Here is a 25,419-nt window from a genome sequence, read left to right as displayed (position 1 = left end):
GGGAGACACCTGGCCAAATCCCTAGGTGGGCGGGGCCTGGGAGGAATATTTTTTTCACCTACACTCTCTGGAGTGTAACAGCTTAGTGTTCTTTTCTCTCTCCCTCCATCTCTCTTTCTCTCTCTCTCTCTCACACACACACACACACACACACACACACACGCACGCACACACACACCTGTTTTTGCCCATCTCCTCATTTACTGGAAACTACAGGCAATAAGGGTTTTGGGGGTGTAATGGAGGAAGGAGGGTGGGAAAAAAAATCACAGACTTTTTCTCTTATGAAATCAGTTTGACCTGGAGCCAGGTTATAGCTGACACTCCTCCTTTCCCTGGTGACGGGGTCCCAGTGGAGGGGAGAAGTCAGGGTTAGGGAAAGGGTTTTCCCGGCTCTCCCTGCATGGTGAACCAAACCTCTTCATGTCCAACTCCTCAGAGCCAAGCAGGCTGATCATCCAGAAGGGATGATGTTTTCAGGGCTGGAAGCCTTTCCCTCACCATCCCTAAACCATACAGATTAAGCGGATTTCCCCTTTCAAATTCCCAGCCGCCAGAACTGAGTTCAGAAGAAGGGCCCCTCCTCTGGCCATCCTAGAGAAGGTCTCATGAGCATCCACCTAGGCTGATGAGCAACCCCTCCTGTGATCTGCAGTTGCTACTACCTAGGAATAGTCCCTTCTCCTGAGTGCTGCTGACCCTCTACTCACTGGCTGGCGTGGGCAGAGGAAATGTAGACCAAATTGCATTAGCTTCAGCAAATCGTTATCAGGAAGGAAAAATTGCTGCAAGTGCACCATACGATCATTTCACATGCACAAATTTTGGATTTTCCTCTCTTTCGGATTATCTGTGCCCTGATTCACTCCATCACTGGAGCTATTCCAAGTTGAAAAAGGCAGTGTAGAGGTTAAGAGCATGATCTCGGAGGTAGGGTGTTTGGGTTCAAATCCTCTAGCACTTATGAGCTGGGTAACCTTGAGCAAATAACTTAACCTCTCCATGCCTCAGTTCCCCACTTATAAAATGGGATAACCACAGGGTTTTGGTGAGGATTAAATGCAGCAAGTAAAGCACTTAGAGCTGTGCCTGGGCTGAAGGAAGCTCTAAATAAGTATTGGCTACTGCCACGATTCATTAGAGTTGATCTGCCTCTCCCCTAGTTAAGCGGGATTCACAGGCTCAATTTTGGGTGTGGGATTGAGCAGAGGGGAAGGCAAAGCCCAGGTGTGTGGAGGAGGAGGGAAGAAGCTGAAGGTTCTGGAATCCTGGGCTCTCCTTTAGTCTGTCTCTAAGGCCTTTTCTGCCCATCTTGAGCCACCAGCGAGTAGTATGACCATCTTGAGACTCTTGAATGAACTCGCTGGTACTTTTTTGAGATTGGTGACAGTATGCAAGTTGTCATGGCTAAATTTCGTTAGACTCAAGTTCATGTATCAGTTAACTGCCAGGTTCTTAGAAACCACTATTTCTACCGAGGAAGAGCCAGGTCCCTCTTCCTCTGGCCAGAGGGCTGGGAAGAGAGGAGTGGGCTGCCACGCGGGCCTGTTTCCCGCCTCTGACCCCAGAGAGCAGGACTGCTGCAGACAGGTTAGGCACATGCCTTTGCCCTCAGCTTCTGGATTCTTAGCTCCTTCCCTGCCCAGAGCAGAGGTCTCCTCTGTGATTGTCTCAGAGGCGACACAAGCTTTAAAACAAGTTGGCGGTAAGAAGGAGCCACAAGAAAATCTGCACACCTGGGATTGTGCTATTCTCAGGAATTTTGAGGCAAAAGTGACTTTGCTGCCATAACTTGTTTTTGTCCTCTTCTCTATTCCTTCCTGCCCATCTTCATCATCCACCTCTGATGGGTCCAGCAAAGAAAAGCAAAGGAACACAGAGCAGGTGGTCAGGAAACATGGCCCCTGGTGGGGATGCTGACTCTGGACTTGCAGTCTGTCCAGGGGTCTCTACCCTGAGACTGTTCCCTCCCAGGGACACCTGGAGCCCCGGACAGTGTTGATATGGGATTAGAATGCAGCCGCTGGAACTGCCATAGAGAGCAGGAACAGATAATGCCATAGAGAGCAGGACAGATAATGGCGAGGGAAGGAAGAGTGTATGAGAGGACGGAAGACTCAACTGCCAAGAGACGGAGATGGCAGGGAAGCGAAGGGATTACAGGAATCATGTGGGAAGAAAAAGGTGAGAAGTGTTTTTATGGGAAGGGTCACTTAAGGTAGATGGCAGGAGAGGAGAGGGGCAGGAAGAGAGGAAAACCCACGCAGATGGTGGAAAGTGGGAAGAAGGGGAGAGGAGAAAGAGAGAGTATGAGAGGAGGTGAAGCAGGATGGAGAGTCCCCAGAGTCAGGCCCAGGGCCTCAGAAGTGACTCTGCAACTTGGGAAAGCAGCAGAGTCCACAGAAGGGGTCAAGGCCACCCCGTGGAGGCAGAGCCTAAAATAGGAGGGAGGGGGCAAAAGATGGCTTGTCTTCAAGCAGGGAAGGGGTCCCTGCAAGAGAGCAGGAGCCCCGCTTGAGTGAGCGAGCATTTGAGAGCAGGTACACGAGCAGGCGGCTGTGCAGATGCGTTGGTGGTGGGTGGGGGAGGCAGCGCCCAGTTGTTGGAAACACGGACCTTTCCCAGGTCTCAGGTTGTGGACCTGAGAGATGGGGGAGTTGAATGAACCAGGGGAGGAGCTGGATGCAGCTGGCAGTGTGGCAGCAGTGGCGATGTCTCAGTGTGTATCTGGCAAGAGTCGGTCCCATGGACTATCACGGAACACAGTGGTGATTGACACCAAGCAGGGATAATGTAAATAGTATTACATTAGGATGCCATTTAGACATAACAGTAATCATGGAAATTAGTGGCCTCTAATGGAGCACACAGCTGGCTCCCCGGCCCCCAGCAGCCTGGGAGGCAGTGAGGCTCTCCGCCTTCCTCTGTCAGCTCCCACCCTGCGATGTGTTCATTCCGAGGCACCCCGAGGCTCACCCTGCACGGATAGCCCCGGACAGTGGGGACAAAGGGAAGGAGCAGGCAGGGGGCCAGGGTTAGGGGCTGTTCTTGCCCCTGGTGAGAGGAGGCCCCTGGTGGGTGGTGGTCATGAGAGCTTTTCTCACAATTGTTAGAGAAATGCACACTTTGAATGGGATACCTTCTGCTCTGATTCTTCTTTGGAATTAAGCTTTTTCCTCCCCAGGAAAGTTTCAAAGGCCCTCATTCTTTTATTCACATCACCAACACAGAACGAGCCATACTTGGTGCCTAGAGCTGTGCAAGGTGTGGGCGTGCAACACGAACAGGATCTGACGTTTGCAGCTTCCCCACTGGGGGTGGGTCACAACGGGGGTAATCAGCTCAGCTCCTCTTGGGGACCTCAGGAGGTTCTCTCTCTGCCTCAATTTGCACCTGGGTAGACTGCAGGATCCCCATAGCTGCTTCATGCTACTAATGCTGGAACTGAGCTGATTTCTGCCCGGCCTCCTCCAGGACTAGGCTGTCGAATGGATGCATCCTCAGAGCAGGGCAAGGCCGGGCAGGCACACCGCAATGTATGCAGGCAACCTGAAGTTCAAGTGAACGTCATGAGCACTCTTTGGAGGAGAAGGGAAGCAGAGAACAGGCAGCATTGGGAGTGGGCGAACAAGGAGACACAGTCCCACCCATCCGCTTTGGGAAGGAGCTTGGACCTGTGGCGGCCCTCCCTGGTCTGCCTGCCTCGAATCTGACAGGTCTCATCCTATCGTCCCCATGCCCTTCCCAACCTAACGGGCTGACCCCTCTGTAGCAAAGGGGCAGGGATGACCCAGCTGGGGTGGTTAGAGCCAGCCACCTGCACCCACTTCAGCAAACAAAACGTGAATGAAACACATGACTGCCCTCACTTCCAGAGATGAGCCCTGAGCTGTGCAGGCAAGTTACCACAGCCCCGCTTCCCTCTCTGTCCCACAGGAGTAATCAGAGAGCACACCCTCAGAGGGTCTGCGAGGGCTATCTGAATTCACACACAAAGTGCTCAGGGCCTCCTGGCTGCTGTGATTGTTCCACGACTGCTGTTGTTTGAGCCTTGGCCTGCTGGCTGCCTTCCTGCACCGCCTGGCGGCCTCCTGCATCATGGAAGACCCCCGCCCCTTCAGCAGTGGCTGGGAGCACTGGTGGGGCCAGAGGTCTGGTGGGTCGGGAGATAAGCCACAGCCCCACAGGTGTGGACATCCCACGTCTCCTGCCCAGACTCGGCATGTCCGGCTTCTGTCCCAGTGGCAGGGACAGAGATGGAACCACAGTGTACTTTCCCACTGGGTTTCTTTACATGGCGTGAATAATTTTCCACATTAAATAATTCAATGTAATAGCTAATACTACGCTGCTCACACAAAGGCTTTATGCAAGTCATATAATTATTTTTCATCATTCATAGTGACTTTTAAGCTCTCAAGTGCCAGGCAGGAAAGAAACCTGTTACAACGTTGCAACAATCCACAGATCCCTGAGTACAGAGCCCAGTGGGGAGGCCTCTCCCTGACAGAGCCCATTTGCGCCTGTTCAGGCACCCTGTGGGCATTCCGCAAATGAATATAATCGGGGTAATGCCAACTCACCAATCAGGCTGCTAAGAAACGCCCCACGCAGCCCCTGCCTCTTGACTCAGGGCTGAAGCTGGCAGCCGCGGGAAGGCAAGCTGTCGCATCATCTCCTGGCTGCCTCCTTCCTTCTCCTCTTTTCTATTCCTTCGAACTTGACATATATATGTGGGGAGTTTTTGGGTCAAGGGGGTTCCACTGTTGGTGGGAGACACTGGTTTCTTAATAGTTTAGATAAACAAGTTCCAAGGAAAATTGAATAAAAGGCTGAATGAAGTTCCCCAAGGCCGTGGTTCACGAGAGGGGAGCACACTGCTCTCCAGGGGTGTTTGGGGCTCTGCAGGGCACCACTGTGATTCAGAGGACTTAGCGTCTAGTATTGTGGGGCCAAGGATGCCAAACCTTCTGCCGTGTGCAGGACAGCTCTGCCCAGTGAGCCGTGGGGTGTCCTGTGTGACTTCTGACAGACATACGGAAAGGCTCGGCAGTTACAACTGATCTTGAGTTTTGATTCTTAGGTCTCAGACCTCTGCTATTTCATTAACCTCTGTTTTTTGTGTGGAATGAATTCTCCTACTACACACTGACATCTCCCCATTATATTATAATTTAGGAATTATGTGTATATTTGTTTACATTATGTGTATAGAGATGTGAATTTTCTATAAAGATTTGTTTCCTATGAATTTTATTTAAGAAAAATTAAGGAGGTATTACAAAGCATTTGTTACAAAAAAGGAGCTTTGGTTCTAAAGGACTGAAGATCACTACCTTAAAAGAATGTCCATGTTCATTGTGGTATTATTTACCATAGCCAAGAAATGGAAACAACCTGAATGTCCATCACCAGATCAATGGGTAAAGAACGGAAAAACGTGGTTTATGTGGTGGAACATTATTCAGCCATAAAAAAGAAGGAAATCTTTCCATTTGAGACAACATGGATAGACCTTGAGGGCATTATGCTAAGAAATAAGTCAGAGAAAGACAAATACTGTATGATCTCCCTTATATGTGGAATCTAAAAAAAAACAAAACAACAACAAAAAACCCCCAGCTCATAGACACAGAGAACAGACTGGTGGTTGCCCGAGATGGGAGTGCGGAGTGGCAAAATGGGTGAACGGGGTCAACAGGTACAAACTTCCAGTTATATATAAGTCCTGGGGATGTAATGTACAGCATGGTGACTATAGTTCATAACACTGTATTGCATAATTGAGAGTTGCTAAGAGAATAGATCTTAAAAGTTCTCATCACAAGAAAAAAAAATCTGTAACTGTATGGTGATGGATGTTAACTAGACCAAAAAGAAGAAAACAAAAAAGAATGTCTAAGTTTCCATACAACTTTTCAAAACAAAATATTCTTGCTTGCTCTTGGGGCTGAATTTTCCAGGTGGTAAGGAAATGGAAAGTCATTCAACCCCAGAGATGTTCATATTTCTAATGGTAGTTTTATCTACACTGAACCCTGGCCATTAAGCAGCCACTGAGGGTGACCCCGTGTCTCAAGTCCTACTGAAGGCTACCCATATTCTACTGAAGCTTCCTCCGTTAACACTCCCCAGACGCTTCCACTTCCCCTTTGGGCAGAATTGTCGCCCGTGTTGTGGGCCCCACCCAAGCAACCCTCTATGTCAATTTTGTGTCCTGGAATCATGATGATGCCCCTGCACACTTCCAAAACTGGGTTCTGTGGAACATTAGATCTATGAGATGTTAGTTGGCATTATAAAAAGACCAGTGAAGCACAACAAACAAACCCCAAACAAGGACCTGGTCCTCCAACAGGCTGCAAGGGTCAAGTCTCACAGCTGCTGCTCAGCGCTGACCTGGGGCGATCTCAGAGCGCCCCAGTCCTGCACTGAAGACACCTGTCTAATTATGTTTTAGGCAGGATTTCCCGAATTCAGATGACCGTGTTAGGGCCTCGGAGCGCCACCCCAGATAGCCTCTATGTGGCGTTTGTGGCCGCTCCCTTAGTTTTCCAGCCGTGCTTTCCTCCCCAGCCAGCTCTTGGGGGGACTTGGGGGCACGTGGGTGGAGAATTGAAGGGGTTTCCTCACAGGACATTAGAGCTGTGAGCCAGGGGCTGGAATCATTTTGTGAGGAATGAAACAGGGTTCCCCAGTCGTGGAGGCCAGCTTTAGTGTGCTCTCATTCAGGTGACATTTACTAGTGCCTGAGGGGTACAAGGCTACCGGGTTAGCATCCAGAGGGACACAGAGATGGTAAGCGTCCTGCTCAAAGGCTATCTGGAGCCAGCCCGACTCGTCTTCCTCACCCTCACAGCCACCTCACCATCACATCATGTCACAGCTCTGCGACCTCTCTCCGTCTCTACTGCTTGTCACCTGCGTTTCCATGAACAGGCTCCTAACTGCACCCCTCTGCCCCACCCCAGTCCATTCTTCACTAAGCAGTCAGCGTGCTGGTTCAAAAACATAAATCAGAGTATATAAGTCCCTGGGTAAGGCCCCTGCTCCCTGTGGTTTCTGAGGGCAGTCAGACTTGACAGATCCCCAAGGGCCTGCGTGCTCTGGTCCTGCCCACCCTCCTCTTCACTCCTGCTCTCAGAACAAGCGGCACTGGCCCCTGCCTCAGGGCGTTTGCTCTTCCCTCTGCCTGAAATGCTCCTCTGGCTCCTGTTCAACCTCCACGGCTCAGTTTGCCAGGCATCTGCCTCACCACCTTATCTGAGACAGATGCCTCTTCTCTCACTGCCCTCCCGGGGCGGCCTCTTCCCCAGCAGAGCCCCTGCCCTATTCTGTGACCTCTTTGTTTACCGGCGTCCCTGCACACACTGAGAGCCCTGGACAGACGGTACCATGTCTCAACATCATCACTGAGGTGCTCAATAACTATTTATAGAAAGAAAAGATGGAAAACAGTACTAACAAGTGGAAGTTACATGGGGGCATGTTCATTCAGTATAAAGGAGGGTTCCCACATTGCTGCCTCTTGAAATAGGGAGTCTCCTGTGGCAGAAAGCAGAATGTGTCGAGATTTCCACATTGATGGAAGATGAGTGATCTTACAGGTGTTTCCTGACGTTAATATTCTGACTCTCTTTTCCTTGTTCTCCAGTTCTCTGATTCTCATTCATTCATTCAGGCACGCATGCACTCAACTCTCACTGAATGCCTCTCACGGGGCACAAAAATGCACGTGAAACAGTTCCTGCCTTCAAGGAAGCCAGCAATCTAATTTTTGTTTCCACAACTTACAAGTCTTCCCATTGCAAGTGTTAAGTGTCCTTCCCTCCTTGCTTCTGGATGTTATTAATTTCAGGTATAGGAATTAATGCAAAATGGGTCAATGTGTTTATTCATTGCTTCTTTTTGAGTAGGAAGAGGAGTACCAGGCAGAACAGCAGGTTTTCCAGTGATGAGTGAGATGATGACCTGGAGACTCTACAAGACCCAAGGGTGGGTCAAATCAGGGAATTCTGTTCTTAAAAAGGCAACCTGGGCAGTGCTGCGCTCACCAGCCTGCTTGTGGTCACTGTCGTGTCCCTGGTACCAAGCATACTGCCTGGTACGTCAGGCGTTCAATGCAATATTTGTTGAGTTGTTGGTGAACTTTAGCCTGTAGCAAAACACTAGCCAAGCAGCATATAGGCAAAGGATTCTTGAAATAAATAATCTGAAGAATGATAAGGGCTAGAGAGCAAGAAAGAGAGGAAATGGTAAAAAACAGAGCTCAAGTCTTGTAAGGGGCAATAACGGCTGGTATTAGCCACTGGAAAAGCGAGTGATAGTTTTAGATGTTAGTAGTATGGTTTATGCTGTGTCTTACGCAATCCACCTTCAAGGATTCATTAAGATGAGTCTGGAAATTAAATTATAGTGTTAGGCAGAAATCTGGCTGAAGGGATAGAATAAATGAGCTCAGGATGAGAGATGACAGAACATCAGAACTGCAAAAGGACCAGTTTAAAGTGGAAATGGACAAGAAGGGCACAGTAATGCCAAAGGTCAAAATCCTTTTGTTCTGAGTTAGGGGACTGGGTGTAAAGTCCCCAGGCTGAGGTGTCCTGCCATGTTCCACCTGGATGGTACCTTCCTCAGGAGCCTTAGTTACTATTCAGATATCCCTATGGTCTGAATGTTTGTGTCCCCCAAAATTCACATGTTGGAGTCCTTATGCCCAATGGGACAGTGTTGGGAGGGGGGGCCTTTGGGGGATGATTAGGTCATGAGGGTGGAGTCTTCAAGAACGGGATTAATGCTCTTATAAGAGAGATCCCCCAGAGCCCCTCGCCCCTTCCACCATGTGAGGACACAGTGAGAAGGCACCAGCCATGAATGAGGAAAGGCCCTCACCAGAGAAAGTGACCATGCTGGTGCTTTGATCTCAGACTTGCAGCTTCCAGAACTGTAAGAAATAAATGTTTTGTTGTCTATAAGCTACTCACTCTGTGGTATTTGTTACAGCAGCCCGAACGGACTAAGACAAACAGGATCTCACTCAGTCTCATCATAGTTGGCTAGGCCAGTCTTCCTACTCTAAGAGAAACTGAGACCTGGAAAGAACAGTCCATGTAGGAGATCTATACCCCACCTGCCCACCCCCAACTACGTGAAGGTGATGCTGAGGTTGGAGCTAGGCTTCCTGGTTCTTAATCTACCAGAATTTTCTCTCTTGGTGGGATCTGGGGGCAGTAGATGATTAACCAAAGAAATGAAGTAAAATTTGCTTTGCAAAAAATAAAGCCTCACAAAAATGATTGTGTTCATGTAGAAACGTATGGTTAAAATTGTTAGAAGGGGAAATTATTGGCTAGTGGTGCCGTTAGAGCCAGAGGTAAAGTTGGAGAGAAAGTAGATTTTAGCCGGCAATGTAATTATCTGGTGAAAACAAACCAAGTTTCTAGAAGATTCTCTGCTTTCAAGAAGAAGAAATGCCCCAGTTTGCATCCTTTCCTGCTGGTCATCTCACATCCTCCTTCCTTCTCCTGGTCCTTTAGTGGGCTCTAAAGAAAGAGTCCTGAAGTTTCTCTCAAGAGCTCACGGAAGAGTAGGTGGAAATCGGATTCTCCCCTGCCCCGCGGGCGGGAGCCCAGGCCTGATGGAACCCTGCCCGCAGGGTCTTCTTGGCCCCTCAGTTGCTGTACTGGTGCATTTAGAGGAATTCTGGCTCTGCCATTCCTCTCACTTATCTGCCAGGCTGCCCCCGGGCCACTGTGGGGTCGCGCAGGGCCTTGCTGTGGTTGCCAGACCCCCTATGCTGAGCAGCAGCTTCTCCAAACCAGAGTCATGCCTCCTTTCTCCTCTGCCTCTCTTTCTGTCAGAGTTGGCAATATTTCAGACCCTATCCTTTGGCATGCCCCCCATTGGACTTCTTTGGGGGACAGAGGGCACACCTGATTTTGAAAGTTAATGAAAACCGTAGTCCAAATATGACACCTGGTGGAGTAGGAAAGCAGGCCAGGCTCACAGCTGGTAAAAATGGTTTCTCCTCCCTGGTCAGACAAGTACATCTGCTACTTGACTTGCGGCTTGAGTCACCTGCTGAGGTACTCTCCCAGCCTCTCCCCCTGCCTGGGCAATGTCAGGACCCTGGTCCCTTTTCCGGGAGCAGCTTGCTCATGGACAACAAAGAAATGCCTAAACCAGTGGGTCCAAGCCTGAACAATCTGGACCCTCAGACTCAGAAGCCCCCTTTGCACCTATCCAGGGCGTGAACCCCAGGCTGGCTGGAGGATGTGGACCATAGTGTCTTTAGGTCATGTGAGGAAAGTTGTTTGCCAAAGAGAAACAAGATGCTGGATCTTTAAGGAAAGAAGGTTCTAGACATGGATAAAGCTGACAGAGTAGACTGAGGATTTGGGCAGCAGAGTTTCTTTGCTGAAGCAAGTGTTCTACCTGAGTGCTCCCAGGGCACCCACCTCCCCGTTCCAGCCTGTCCACGTGTGAAGTTACAGCCCCGACCCGGCCCTTGTCTCTCCTTTTGACCACAAGCCCAGTGAAAAGAAGTGAGTTCCATCTTGACCACACCCTCAGGGTATCTCAAATGCTCCTCACCTTGACAGGGCCTGTACCCACCCATGTCAGAGCCAATAATCCTTCCCAAAAGAAAAAACCATTCCTAAGAACAACAGAGTATGCAGAGAAGCAGTTGCTCTGGGGGCCTCTGGAAGCCGTGGGATCTCCTGCAACATATAGGCACAGTTAGAAATAAGAGGAAGGCTAGCTTTGTGTGTGGGAAGTCCAAGGCCAGCAACACTCTCTTGGGCTCAGAGACTTTCAAGATGCAGAGCAGATGGCCTGGCTCAAACTGTGCACCACGCGGATCACACTGGAGAGCCTCCTGGCTCTTCCCTCTCACAGCTCGGCTGCTGCTCGTGTGCGTGAGACTGGAGCAGGGCTGTGCCCAGCGCTGCGCTGAGGAGAGTGGCCCCGAAGAGGAGAAAGCATTGACCGCCATGCTCCAGAGCAGCTCTGATCCTAGTGGCAGCTCATTAACCAGGCTCCCTTCCTGTCATGACCCAGCCCTTGCTCCAGCCAAGGGAAGTGCTGAGGGGCCATCAACAGACTCCTCAGGACAACAGTCTGAGAAAAGGAGCCGGGCTCTTTGCCAGCATCGGCCATCACGGCCAACCTCACCCTCTGTCTGCCTCTCTGCTCTCTGAGAAGGAGCCAAGGCTTCATGTCCTCTTTCCTGAAAGATAACAGGGGCTTCAAAAAAGTCCCCAAAGCAGAGAAAATCTAACATCAGCTGAATCACTGCCCCATTGTTAGCTGACACTATGAAAATGTTGGCCACATCCTGTGTGTCTAGGGGCAGGCAGCAGGAGTCACAGCCCCAGACAGTGGAGATGGCTTGCTGCCAGGCATGTGGGACCCTACAGTAGAGGCCGGTGGGCAGGGCTAGCACGCCGGGTGGAGCTGGGCTGGGAAACAACGTGGCTGGAAGGCTGGCGCCCACTTTGGAAGGCAGCAAGTCTCTGGCCAGCAACTGGGATGTGCAAGGACAGGGTTCTGCCTCCTGGGGAAGGGTCGGGTAAGAACCAGGTAGGGCTTAGGGTGCTCAGATTTCAGTTTCACTAGGGCACTAAGATGCTAATCAGGAAACCTAGTCAGAAGTCCAATGGACTGAGAAAAAGAGCAGCTGAGTGCCCTAGGGCTCAGCAGGGACACACCCAATACTCAGCCTACAGCAGCAAGACTAATTGCAGACCACACCTGCCAGGGCGCTCTCTGCCCTCCTTAGGACCAGTTCAGGCCCTGGGTGGGAAGGATCCTCAGGGAAAGAGCCTCAGTACTCCAGCTGACAAGGACTGGGAAGTCCGGGGCTGACTGGAGAAATGACCAAGTCAGGAGAAAATCCACAAGTCAGGAGAAAATCCACACTGGAGGACCCCAGGGCAGGAGACTGTGCAACCCTGTCAAGAGGGCTTCCACTATTATGAGTCACTTTCTGGTAGAAAATCACCAGCTGGAGAAAGGGTAGGGAGGCTGAGATAAGCCATCTGGCTTCACGAAGCCAGAGCAGCTGGGCTGAAGAAGCCAAGACAGATAGAGGATGGCTGCACTGAGAATGTCACGAGAAAGAGGCAGGGTCTAGAGCTGGGCTGCCCAGTGGAGCAGCTGCCGGCCACATGTGGCTACAGAAGTTTAAATTAATGAAAATAAATTAATGAAAACATCAATTCCTCAGCCGTACTAGCCAATTTCAAGTGTTCAAATGGCACAGGAGGCTATTTTACAGACAGCACCTATGGAACATTTTCATGACTGCAGAAACTTCTACCCGACAGTGCTGGTCCAGAGGTCTCACTTCATCCTTCAGGTGTGAAACGCCTTTGGGCCCTACTTTGTCCTGGAACATGAGAGTGAGCCCAGCCTCAGGTGCTCTTATTGCAGAAAGCGGGGGCCAGGAGGGCCGATGAGCGCTTTCCCTTTGGCTCCATTCACCTCCTGGACTGTTCTCAGGCTGGGAGAAAGCTGAGAAGGGAGGCCAAGGCTTTGATCCCAGAGAGCCATCAGGCCAATCCCCGCCAGTGTCCTCCCCGTGGGGGGGACAAGAAGATGTAGCGAGAACTGGCTGCTCCCCGAGTGGGCCATAGCCGAGGGAAAGAGGTGAGTCTCAGAAGCAGCAGTCCCTGCATCCTCAGCCCTCCACGACCACGCGGAAGCCGTGGGGAGGAGGCGGTTAGGAACCTTCCGTTCCGGTGAACTCCTATCGTCCTGGGAGGACCGGCTTCTGCTGAGGAGGAGAAGCCTGGAGCCCTCTCTACGCCCTTGCTGAGTCATTGTCACAGCAAAGCCCAGGCAACTAAGTCACATCAGCATCCCCTCTGGTACTAAAACCTGCAGCTAACAGTGGAGCACCTGTGACTAGCGCTGCTTCTGGAATCAGGTTTCTGCCTCTCCCTCCATGGTGATGTCAGGGCTGCCCAGAAGGGCTGCAGCCTGGGGACCGCCCAGGGTCACCCACTGGCCGGAGAGGGCTTATTGGATGGCTTCCTTTTCTCCTGCCGTTCTCACCCTGGGTGAAGTTCAATCTGGACTTTTAATTGGGACTGTAGTGAATCTATGGATCAGTGTGAAGAGAAATGACATCTTTATAATATTGAGTTTTCCAATTGATGAACATGATATATTTCTCCATTTGCTAAGTTTTCTTTAATTCCTGTCTATGAAATTTTATAGTTTTCTCTTTAGAGATCTTAGATATTTTTTGTTAAATTTATTCCTAAGCACTGGATATTTTTCAGTGCTTATTATAAAGTGTGTCTTAAATTTTTTATCTGTCTTTGCTGACAAATTTCAGTTTATGATAGGAGGGTAATTCAGCTATTTGGCTACCTTCAGACCGCTCTAATCAAAGTGTTTTCAGCTGACCAGCTTGGTCCTGCACAATCACGGGGACCCAGGTGCCATCCGGCTATCTGCAAGGCAGGCCCCCTGCTCTGGGAAGGAGTTCCCTCCAGCTGCTCTTAGCTGTTCCAGTCAATGCTGCTATCGCCCACCCCACTCTTCCAGACGTCACCCCAGATCCCTGAGGTTCTGTTGGGACCGAATTGCTCTATACTGGTTTATATTCACCCACAGTTTTTGTGTGTTTGGAACAGAGTGTGAAATTAAGGAGTGGGGCAGTTGGATTGAGGGCAGGGATTTACTTGAGTAAATTTATTTTCCATGGAGAGGTGAGGAGAACAGAGAGAAATGAAGAGGTTGGGAACATCAACCACCCTGAGGACAATGAAAGAATGAAGCAAGAGTACAGACTGGCCAACTGACTGACAGCCCAACCAATCACAGAGACACAAGGAGAGAGAAGTCCAGCAGGGCCGACTGCAGACGACTCCTCCCTGGCTGTGACTGAGGTCAGCCTTCTCCATCCTGGCTGCCTAACTGTCCTTTACAGCTAATGCCCACAAGTGCGAATCCACTCATATCATGTATAAACAATCACACCAGCGGACTAAAAGGTGCAGAGCAGAATCCCAGTTAACGGTGACATATGAAAGCTGGTCTGTATGAAGCCACTGGTGCTTGGGCCAGATCCACCTAGATATTTCTAGCAGAGCTTCAAATAGTTTGGTTTTTCTGCCTGAAATTTTTGGGGATGCTTTTCCTGAAGTCTATTCTTAATGAAGAACACAGCTTAACCACAATCCAGAGACCCCTGCTCTCCTCCATGCTCCTCTCAGCTGGTCAACCTTCTGTGGCCAGCCAGGCCCAGTGACATTTACCCCTCTATTGCCGGAAGGCCCTGTAGAGGTATTCACGGAAAAAATCCATTTTCCTCCCTCTTTACAACACAGATTGACCCCGGCACATGTGAAATGCAAACGGCCCCAGGATTGGCTCTCTCACTTCTTTGGGAAAAGTCTCTCTTATTTTACCCCATCTTTTCACCATAGAAAACTAGGGCCTGAGGAAAGTAGGAGGCACTTTATGGTTTAGACCTCCAAAGCCGACTACTTCCTAGGAACCAGCTTGTTTCTTGGTCTGCAGGACTTAGTGGCATGTGTGTCAGGCTGAGGCCCTGCAGGTGCCAGCTCCACTGCCCCTTAGGGCAGCTTTGTCCACTGCGTCTCCTGTGCTCCTGAGGTGTGATGCAGGAAGCCCACTGCAGGGCTCTGCAGCCTGCATCAGACATCATCAAAAACACATCTGAGTCAACTGTGGAATGACAAGGCTTTGAAATATTTAAACCATATGTCTCACAAAACTAGGTGAAAATGATGCCAGGTTCCCTAGTAGAGGCTGTCATCTGAGACTGAAGCTCAACTCAGCAACGGTTCTGTACTCCCAGCCTCAGCTGGTCATGTTGCAGTCCATTGTGAACCTGTCAGTACTTCTGGGCCACATGGCTTGGCTTAGGACCACAGGTGGGCAGAGGTACCGTGGGCCCTAAGGAAGGCGGCCAGGGACCTTCAGGGGTCTTCTCTAGGCCAGGACAAAACCTGTGTCGATAAATGGGACTGGGCTTGGAAGGGAAAGTGAAAAAGAGTATATTTGCTGCCCTGGAGGAGGTAGGAAAGCACTATTATTATCACCAAATGACGTGCATTAGGAGTCTTATTATCTGAAAATCAGCCAAGATTCCTGGGCACTCTTTGAATGAAAGGAAGAATCAGCGTTGTAAGAATACTGTCTGCCTTATCTTTGGAGTCCCTCAAAGGTTGTTTCCCTCTTTCTGAAAAGTACCCAGCAGAACCCTTGACATGGAAAGATGCTTGCTAACAGCTTGGCGTGGTGGAAAATATATCAACTATAAAGCCAGAGGCACTAGACTCTATTCCCAGTTCAGCCGTCTAATAATGGTGTAATTAATATCACACTTAATTGCTCTGAGCTTCACTTCCCTCCTTCCTAAAGTGAGGATGCTAATACCTATCTTATAGGGGTGTTCTGAGGATTACATGCAATGAGGTATGTGTAGTACACGGTAGGTTATCAAGAAACGTTAGTTGAATATTAATTCAAAGAAGATGAATATCTTGTCAATGAACATGGAAGCAACAGCCAAAGAGCACTCCCCCTGCCCCAATTAATCCCAGGACAAGTAAAAATTGGAATAAAATCAAATATATGGCCAAGGATTCTTCCTTTTTGCCTCCTGTTGATCTGTGTTGCATCTGGAAAAGTAGTAAAGGAGAGGAAGAGAAGGTTGGGAAAGGTGGAGAGGTTTTCTCAAGTCTGTAACTGCACAATTCTCTTAGAACTGGCTCTTCTTATCATTCTCCAAAGGGTGTTGCAGTAGCCAGGGGAGCCACTGAGCTGCTGTTGCACCCCGCCCCCCCGGAAGTAGCTGCCCATGCTGTGAATCCCAGGCCACTGGGTGCCAGTGACTCTGACCTGGCTTCAGGGCTGCAAGATGGAAGGTGCTGCTCAAACCAGCTCACTCCTCCATTATCCAGGACGGTGGGGGTGGGGCTGGTTAGGGAGGGCACAGATAATCCAAGCTTCTCTACCCTGCCTCATTCAGCCAATGGTTCTCATCTTCTCTCCCAAGCTTCTTTTTCTAGAAGCTGTTTACAAGTAGCAAAGCAGATATTTGGCAGTAACTGCCCTTACTGTACTGGAAAGTGCAATAGAGCAATGATGCAGCCTCTGAGGCAGGAACAGGAGGTCCCCATAGGCTGGGACACTGAGCCCTGAGCAAATGCAGCACTGGCTGAGTTTTTTACAATGAGGTTGGTCTGTGCGGCCAATGAAATGGGAGGAGAGTGGAACAGAGTTCTGAGTAGATCTGGGGGGCTGGGCCTGGAGAGGTTTGGTTTGCCGGTCTGTGGGCATAGTTTCTTCTGGATTATGTACTGGGGGATGGCCAAGACAAGATGGGAAATGAGAGAAGAAGGAGCATCATCTGCCTCCCCTAGAAGGAGAGGTTCAGCTCAGGAAGGAGTCTGTTTCCTGTACCTCCCAGCCATGGTCTAGACCATGAGCTGAGATTCTGTTTCAAGGAGTTGGTCTGGTTCAGCTCTTGGCAGGTTTGGGAGTTGGGGCATTTATCATTGGAGAAGATGTGGTCCTTCACTGATTACTTCTGCCCCTTGCTCTCCTTCTTTCAATACTGTCACTCCCACCTCCCCTTCTCCATCCCTCTGGCGCCTGCGGACCAGATGTGTTTTTTTCAGAGGCCTACCTTGGGTTTAAAGGCAATGAGCTTCAGAATCATCTCCACGGTGAAGAGGCCTGTGAAGAGCATGTTGAGGATGTTCATGGCGATTTTGAACAGGCAGCTCTGACCGTAGTGCTGAGGGGAGGGGAGGGACCGTGAAAATGAGGCAGGAACATTGCTGTATCTCACCACCCTCCTCTCAACAGAGATCTTCCTTGAACCAAGCCATGGAAGGCCATCCACATCTCCCTGGGCAGTCAGATGGATCAGGAAACCCTGCAAGTTCTTCCCTTCTCTGCTGTCTCTGAAAACACAGGTTGGCAGAGCTCTGTGTTCTTGCTTTGATTGATCATGACAACTTCATGGAGACTCCTGGCACTCAAGAGAGCTCTAGCACAAGGTGACCTTCCCGAAGACAGGGGGATGTAGAATCAACCTCCACACCCCTCACCTTACTGACAATAATCAACACTTCAAGCTCACCTTCTGGTCTCCATTTCCTCCGCTCTCTCCATTTTATCAAACCAGGGTCCTATGGATTCTTTCATAAGGTCCCAGAGAGGAGCTCCTCCTTGAGAAGGGACACTTGTCTTTCTCCAACTGGGAGAAGAAGACAGTTCTGCTCTTTCTGCCTCCCTTGGCCAAAATGCAGGTGACACACCGGATGTGATCAAGCAGCTCTTTTACACTTCATATCCTCCCATAGCATTCTCCCCCTTGCATGTATCATGTGGCCAGCGCCCCTGTTGGACTGACCTGCATGGCCAAGCAGATGGTGTTGAGCAGGATGAGGACGAACATCAGGTACTCAAAGTAGGTGGAGTTGACCACGTACCACACTTTGTACTGGTGCTGGTTCTTGGGGATGTACCTCCGCAGGGGCCGGGCCTTGAGGGCGTATTCCACACACTGCCGCTGGGAGGGGTAGGGCAGGAATGGGGAGAGAGTAGGGTTAGTAGCCTGGATGATGTGGTGGGGATGGCAGAGGAGGGTGGGATGTCGATGAAACTACACACCCTGGGGTAGGGTTCTCTGGGAGTCAGAGAAATAACCTATTGCTCTAACTCATTTACAGGTTTGAGTTGTTATTTGGACATTTTTTGACTTCCTATCCCTCCCTTAATAAAGGAGAGAATCTCCTCTCATCAATCTCCTTATCAAGATTTAGCCACGAGGTTGGCGTCTCCTTTTTTCCCCGTTGGTGATGCCTGGTCTACTGCTGACACGTAGCTGGCATTTGATAAGGACTGACTGACTGACACCTGGTCTTCTCATTATTGTTTCCCACGCCACACACTCCTTGGGGCACTTCTCTCCTCAATTTTTCTTTCCTGTCCTAAATTCGTCTTCCTTATTTACCAGTGTCCACAGATCAGAAGGCAGAGTTCATGGATAGGGGTGAGATCTTGGGTTAACTAGATCTTGGGACTCCAGCACAGATCCAGGTTATTCTCTGCACTGTGCCCAGATTCCCAGGTCAGGAACTGGGAGTCGCTCCAGCCTCTTCTCTCACCCTCTGCCTCCTGTCCAGGCTCTGAGCCTGACCCATTTTATCTCTTCCTATTCTCTCCATCTCTACCACCATTAACTGATACTAGATCAGGGTCTAATCATCTCTCATCTACACTTTCCAATTGGCCTCCTTCTCTTTCTATCTTACTTCCAATCCAAAGTCCATACAGCAGCCAAAAGGATGAGTTTAAACCCAAGATGTTGACATCAAAATCCATGAGGGGTCCAGCTGGCCTAATTGGGGTGGAGCTGAGCGACTGTGCCCTGCTCCTTCCCATAAGCAGACCTTAAGTCACTCACAGACAGGGATATATTTCCCCATGGACTCTCTCCATCAGGGAACTTAGCTGGAGGACTGGCCTTGGTGACGACACGCTACAGCCCACCGTGACAGCTTCACTCCCCACCGATGGAGCTGCCGGCTCTGTTTCACAGGCTAACGGAACACATCACAGTGCTGGGCATCACCATACACTCCTGCTTAAGCCTTTCCTGCCCCACCTCATTCACAGGCTTCTGTGTTTCACTTAAGAAATCATTTAGGGGCCGGCCCAGTGGCGCAAGCAGTTAAGTGCGCGCACTCTGCTGCGGCGGCCCGGGGTTCGCCGGTTCGGATCCCGGGTGCGCACCGATGCACTGCTTGTCAAGCCATGCTATGGCAGCGTCCCATATAAAGCGGAGGAAGATGGGCACAGATGTTAGCCCAGGGCCAGTCTTCCTCAGCAAAAAAAGAGGAGGATTGGCAGATGTTAGCACAGGGCTGATCTCCTCACACACACACACACACACACAAACAACAACAAGGAAACCATTTAATAGTGGGTTCTCTCCCGCATCCCCAAAGCTCTCACTCCCTCATTGTTCTAGTTTCTCTCCTCTTTATCAATTGTGCCAATCTATGTGGGTACTTTCTAACTTGTTAACTTTTAGATAGGGTATGAGGTTTTTTTCCCCACGGAGTCTATCACATGGTCTCCTTATGTAGATGCTTAACAAATATTTGTTGGCTGAATGCATTTGCCAGATCTGGGTTTGCAGGATCTGCATTTCTTTTGCCTGGGCTCCTCCAGAAGACCGAGAGCCCTCTTCTGCTTGAGGAGAGGACGGGTGATTTCAGTCCACCTGAATCTCTCGCCTGACTACAGCCTCTCTTCTGGGTAGGCCACAGGCTGCTGGCTGCTGTCTCTCCTCATGTAGCCCTGCTCCCCCTCACCGCCTTGTTCCTCTCCCTCCTAGGAAGCTACCTGGTTCTTGTCCAGCTCACAGTTCTTGTATTCCTGCTCCCCCTGCTCCTGGAAGGTGACGATGACGAAACCCACGAAGATGTTCATCATGAAGAAGGCAATGATGATGATGTAGATGATGAAAAAGATGGAGATCTCCACGCGGTAGTTGTAGATGGGGCCCTTGTCTTCTGTGTGGGAGTCGATGGAGCGGTACAGCAGCCTGGAGGAGGAGACAGGCCCCACAGAGGGAACTGGAGAAGCGGGGTCACCTCTGCGGAATGATGCCACCACTGCTCCTAGAGACCCCCGGGATCAGGGGTGCTGGAAACAGCGCTAGGCTGGGAGTCAGAAGATCTGGGTTCAAGTCCCAGCTCTGCCACTTACTGGCCGTGTGACCTTGGGCAAATCACCTAACCTCTTTGAGCCTCAGATTCTTCATCTGTAAAACGGAGACAATAATTCCTGACTTTCCTACCTGGCAGGGTAGTTGATACAATGTATATGAAGGTGTTTTGAAACTGTCAAGAACTATTCTAATGTAACATGAGTCATGAACATTGATTTCCAATACTAGAAATGTTGGCAAATATTGAAACAGCTTTGCAAACTAGCATAGACTTGGAGGGTGTTACAGCAAACATAAAATAAATCTGAGAGCAAATATCCATTTAGATAAAAATGCTAGATAAAAATCCAGGCTTATTCGATCATCAGCAATGGTTTGGATTTATATTTAGGTAGTTTCCATGTGTATGCCCTTCATGTGGGCTTGGGTTACATGACCATAAAGCTTGTTTCTCTTCAGGGACAGGAATTATCTCCTTTCCTTTGTTACCCTGGACAGTACTTAGTTATTCTCTAACTATTATCTATATTTTACCATATAATAATGGTGACTCTCATCTAAGATCCGTGTGCTATTGCTGACTTGGAAATATTTAGAATTTTCTGACTTTTAGATGGTAATTTCACTGGGATACATACTGGGGGTGGGGAAAGTGATGTCCGTACAAAAATGTATGGAGCACCTGATGGACAAGCTGCCTGCTAGAGGTGACGCAGCGTGAGGCCCACCAGGCTGGTCTAGGTGTTACCTCTGCAGAGGAATTTGGACCCAGGCTTCCATCGCTTTCTTATTTTCTACTGTAAATACAGACAAGGCTTTCTCTAAGGAGACTGGAGTAGAGTCGAGTAACACAGAGACATCTCTGCCACCTTTACTCACATTGCGTGCACGTTGGGAGTGGGAATCTTGAATCCTGTGGTGAGCCAAGGGCCCACACCTGGAGAAACTCTCCCCACAGCCCACTCCCAGAGACCCCCATCACTGTGGCTCACTCTGAGGTTGGGAAGGGGAGCTAAAAGAAGCTCATTTTTGGTTGGAGTTGCTGAAATGTTGACATCTTCTAGAAAAAGAAGAGGCCATGTTTCAGCAGGAACCATGACCTACAGACTGTTCTAGAAACACACCTTCATTGCCTGGGGAGGACACAGGTAAGTATGACCTCTGGGAAGGAGTGTGGGACAGTAATAAAACTTGGGGAATGTGTGGGAGGCCAATGTCTTGGCCTCTAATCTCAGGGTGGATAGGCCTTGATTTGCATACTCACTCTGGCCACCCTTCAAAGGTGGAGACGGTGAAGAGGGCCATCATGGCCGCCAAAACATTGTCAAAGTCAAACTTGCTGTTCTCCCAGCTGCGGGGCTGGATGATGGGGTGGTCAACCTCCCCATCCTTGTATGTGATGTAGTTACCCCTGAGAAAGGAGGAGAAAGTGTTAATTCTGGGGTCTCCCATCTCCCTTCACACCTGACCCACCAAAGACTCCTGGCACGCTGGGCAGGATGGGACTGGCTAGGCTTAAACCCCACATTTCTATCCATTGGGAAGAACTTCAGTGGGTAGAACCTTCAGGAATAGTGAATGTTACATGTTATGGCAATGGGACCAGATTACCCAGGGGTAAAAGTCCAGCTGCCACTCTGTCTGAGGAAGGATGGGCTGTCCCTCCTCTCATGCCCAAAGTTCCCCAGCCTTGGCTCTGGCTGCCCTCCAGCCCGTACTCACTTGCATTCTGCCTCTGTCTGTTTGGAACTATCTGAACAGGTGTAGAGCTTTCCCTGGAAGGCAGAAGAACAAAGTGATTGGAGATGTTCATTGGAGATGTTCATTAATCATGAATCATTTTATCATGAATCATTATTACTCAGGAAGCAATCAGAAATGATTAGTGATCATCACTATAGCCCAGCACTGTGCTAGATACTTAGCACAGAAAGTTGGAGGAGAGCAGAATCCAGATGGGGACGACATGACTCACTTATATAAAGCGCTCAGCAAATAAAGACGCTCAGTGCCGCAAGTACTAGTGGAATTCAAAGAAAAGGGAACTCCAATCCATGCCAGCTGGACTCTTTAGGAAGGCCTTGTGAGGAAGGTGGACGTGGAACTGGGCTTGGAGGGATGTATTAGATGGAGGAAATCAGTGGAAGTTTATATGGTGTGGGGGCGAAGGCAGGGGGAGGAATGCTTCAGATGGGAGAATAGTAGAAATCAAAGGATTAAGGCAAAAAAGAGCAGAAACCAAGGAGGAAGCTGGCTTCACTAGCTGAGAGGCCTTGCCAGGAAGCAGTGAGAGAGAACCTGGACAGATGCAGGGTTCTGAGAGCTGGGCAGAGAATGGTGACGATGCTGTTGATAATAGGGAACCGCAGCGTGTTTTAAGCAGGTGACTGCGTGGAGGTGTCAGAGGATGGGCCCTTCTCCCTTTCTTGCTAGAAGGAAAGGCAGGGACCTGAAGGGCAGGTTGTGCTCAGAGAGCAAGGGGGTCTTTGGCCTGGTGGAGTAAGGCCTCCTTCCAGGCTCTTCCCTCTCCTGGTCTGAGAGAAGGGCTGTGGCTGGAGGTTACATTCATCCCAAGTCTGACCCAGGCCACTGTCCTCCTGCTGTTGTATCTGTCACCTCCCTTTCCTGGGAAGGCTGACAGGAGGAGAAGGAGGCAGGACCACAAATTAGAGCCAAGACTTTACCTTGAAGAGCTGAACCCCAATGCAGGCGAACATGAACTGAAGCAGTGTGGTGACAATTACGATGTTCCCAATGGTCCGGATGGCAACGAACACACACTGAACCACGTGCTGCAGTGGGAAGAGAAGGCAGGGCAAGGGGACATGGTTTCAGCAGGTGCCTTCCTTTAACCAATCCTCTCTGAGGAGGCAGCATGGGCAGTCCCTTTAGCACAAGTGGGGGAAATTAGACTCAAAGAGGCAACACACCTTCCCCGGGTCACATGGTGATGGACCCCAGTGGAACTCAAAGTCCTCCGTTGGGCTCTAGGTGACCAAAGGGATAAAGCCCTGCAAAGGTCCCATTTTATAGGGGGAGGAATATAGGGACCTCTTCACCATGTGGGGGCATTGGGTTTGTGTGCGAGTCTTCTTTTGCAAACATTTTGCTTGGGAGTTCAGATTTTGAATGACTGTCATTGTTCTGTTCATCTTGGAACCAGGACTTGAAGTGGAACTGGAGGTGTAGGCAGGAGAGTCCAGGCTCCCACACAGCAGCCACTGGGGCTGCCCATATCTCCTCCCTCTAGCCCATCCCTCCCCTCACTTAGCTTCCACCAACCCACAGACCAGCTGATGCCTGCTGGGTTGATGCTCCCCACCTAGGCCCACCCAGCTCACCTTTAGCCCCTTGGCTCTGTTGATGGCCCTCAGGGGCCTGAGGACTCGGAGAACTCGTAAGATCTTCACAACGTTGATTGCACTGGACCTGAGAGACAGAAACAGGGCAGGGGAGTAAGCTTCTCCTGCTTTTGGTGGAGCAAGAAACCATGTGGTGAGGAGGCATCCTGTCAGGCTAATTCCAGGCAAACTTGAGAAAATGTAAAGTTTGTTTGGGGGACTTTCTTGTCCTGGGACCATTCTCTGCCCCCACCTCCCTCCCCAAAAGAGCCTGGAATTTGCCTGTGACCCTGGGACTTTTCTGTTGTTGAGTAAATAATATGAAAAGCGATTCACCATGAGTCATTAGCAATATAATGTGCTAGTGAGGGGGGCGTTTGTAGTGTTAAAGAGAGAAAACTTAGATGAAGCAAACCTGAATTCAAACCCTAGCTCTGCCACTTACCAGCCAAGTCACTGAGGACAAATTTCCTAACTTTTCTGAGCCCTAGTTTCCTCATCTGTCAAGTGGGACAGTAATCACCTCATAAGGTTGTTGCAAGGATTAAATGAGAAAATGTATGTGAGTCATCTAGCAGTGTGCTTGGCACATATTACAAACTGAGTACAGCTCTTCCTTGACTTAGGATGGGGTTCTGTCCCTATAAACGCATTGTAAGTTGAAAATATCATAAATCGAATATGCATTTAATATGCCTAACCTACTGAACATCAGACCTTAGCCTCAGCTACCTTAAACATGCTCAAAACACTTACATTAGCCTACAGTTGGGCAAATCATCTAACAAAGCCTATTTTATAATAAAGTTTTGAATATCTCATGTAATTGATTGAACACTGTACTGAAAGTGACAAACAAAATGGTTGTATAGGTGTATTGGTTGTTTACCCTCGTGATCACAGGGCTGCCTGGGAGCTGCAGCTCATTGCTGCTGCCTAGCATCATGAGAGAGGATCACACCATATACCACTAGTCCGAGAAAAGATCAATATTCAAAATTCGAAGTATGGTTTCTATTGAATGTGTATTGCTTTTGCACCATTGTAAAGTTGAAAAATCGTAAGTTGAACCATCGTAAGTCGAGGACTGTCTGTAAATGGTAGCTTTTATTATTATGCCGAATGAAGATATCACTGAACTTGAAGAAATACTATACAAATGGTGGAACTTCAGGCCTTGTGGCTGCCGGTGGTGGGCATGGCGAGGAGATATGTTGGTGTTCATCTCCAAACTCATGTCGTAGGTAGTTGCCCATTACACTCATATGTAAAACCCGTCTGGTTCTAGCACATGCAGGACTTGAAGGAATGGATTATACACACTCGGGATGCCAGGGCCATGCCAGAACTTCTCGGAGCCTCAGGCTACTGCTATTCCCTGGCAGAAAGGAGGCACTAGGGTGCAGGTCCTCCCAGAGGCCCCTCGGCAGGATGCCTGCATGGTTTCTGCAGTTATCCATCAACCCAGGTGGGACTGATTCACCACGCCAGATTGGTGACCAACTCTGAAGGGTATCCCAACCCTCACACGCTAACCATCTGAGTGAGATGTCCTCTCAAGCTTTCAGCGAACCTTATACCCACCTTGGGACCTAAAAACGTATGACATGTCAGCAAGTGCTGGTTTCATCCTGCACGTGGTCAGGATGATGTGCTCGAGAGGGAGCGGGTAGAAAGATCTGATTTCTCTGGTTCACAGCTCTTTTATTCCAAAGGATTCAGAGGGCATTCCTATCTATCCCAGTATCTCAGGGAGGGAGTCCGTTTGCATTGAATCATGATGGAAGGAATTTAAAGGTCAGATGGGGAGAGCACAGACTGAAGCGGGGAATTCTTTGTTCAAGGTTAAACAGTGATTGAGTGGTAGCACTGGGATTAGAATCTAGACCTTCAGGCTCCCAAGCGGAGAGTTTCGGGTAATTTAATTGATGATCACAGAAAAGGGTCTCACTCCTAATGTCCCCATCTCCACTCTTTCTAGGCTGACCATGAAAACACTCTTGGGAAGGGCCTTTTCTCTGCCATTGGTGTGACCTTGGGCAAGTCTCATGTCCTGAACTTCAGTTTCCCTATCTATAAAATGATGGTAACTGCACTTGCCCTGCCTACCTCACAGGTTTTTTGGGAGGACCACAGAAGAACGTGTATGTGAAAGTGCTTTTTTTTTTTTTGTGAGGGAGATCAGCCCTGAGCTAACATCCAGTGCCGATCCTCCTCTTTTTTTGCCAAGGAAGATTGGCCCTGGGCTAACATCCGTGCCCATCTTCCTTTGTTTGATATGGGACACCGCCACAGCATGGCGTGACAAGCAGTGTGTCGGTGTGTGCCTGGGATTGGAACCTGCGA

The 25,419-nt window shown here is 49.6% G+C and overlaps 1 protein-coding gene across 3 annotated transcripts in view; it reads right to left on the bottom strand.

The window, feature by feature from the left end:
• Positions 1 to 25,419, bottom strand: part of CACNA1C (calcium voltage-gated channel subunit alpha1 C) — a 714,534-nt gene that overhangs the window by 68,266 nt on the left and 620,849 nt on the right. For all 3 annotated transcript variants that reach the window (XM_087442974.1, XM_087442975.1, XM_004438792.3), the window contains 7 exons: positions 23,074 to 23,161; positions 22,417 to 22,524; positions 21,455 to 21,507; positions 20,997 to 21,143; positions 19,405 to 19,606; positions 17,405 to 17,563; positions 16,673 to 16,783 (listed from right to left, as the gene is read on the bottom strand). In XM_087442974.1, the coding sequence (XP_087299100.1) occupies positions 16,673 to 16,783; positions 17,405 to 17,563; positions 19,405 to 19,606; positions 20,997 to 21,143; positions 21,455 to 21,507; positions 22,417 to 22,524; positions 23,074 to 23,161 (868 nt within the window). The remainder of the gene's footprint in view (positions 1 to 16,672; positions 16,784 to 17,404; positions 17,564 to 19,404; positions 19,607 to 20,996; positions 21,144 to 21,454; positions 21,508 to 22,416; positions 22,525 to 23,073; positions 23,162 to 25,419) is intronic.

The sequence above is a fragment of the Ceratotherium simum genome, chromosome 17 (assembly GCF_057802395.1).
Source record: "Ceratotherium simum simum isolate JZ-2026a chromosome 17, ASM5780239v1, whole genome shotgun sequence".
NCBI lineage: Eukaryota > Metazoa > Chordata > Mammalia > Perissodactyla > Rhinocerotidae > Ceratotherium > Ceratotherium simum.
Note: the sequence above shows the minus strand (reverse complement) of the source record. Positions and strands in the feature narration are given on the sequence as shown.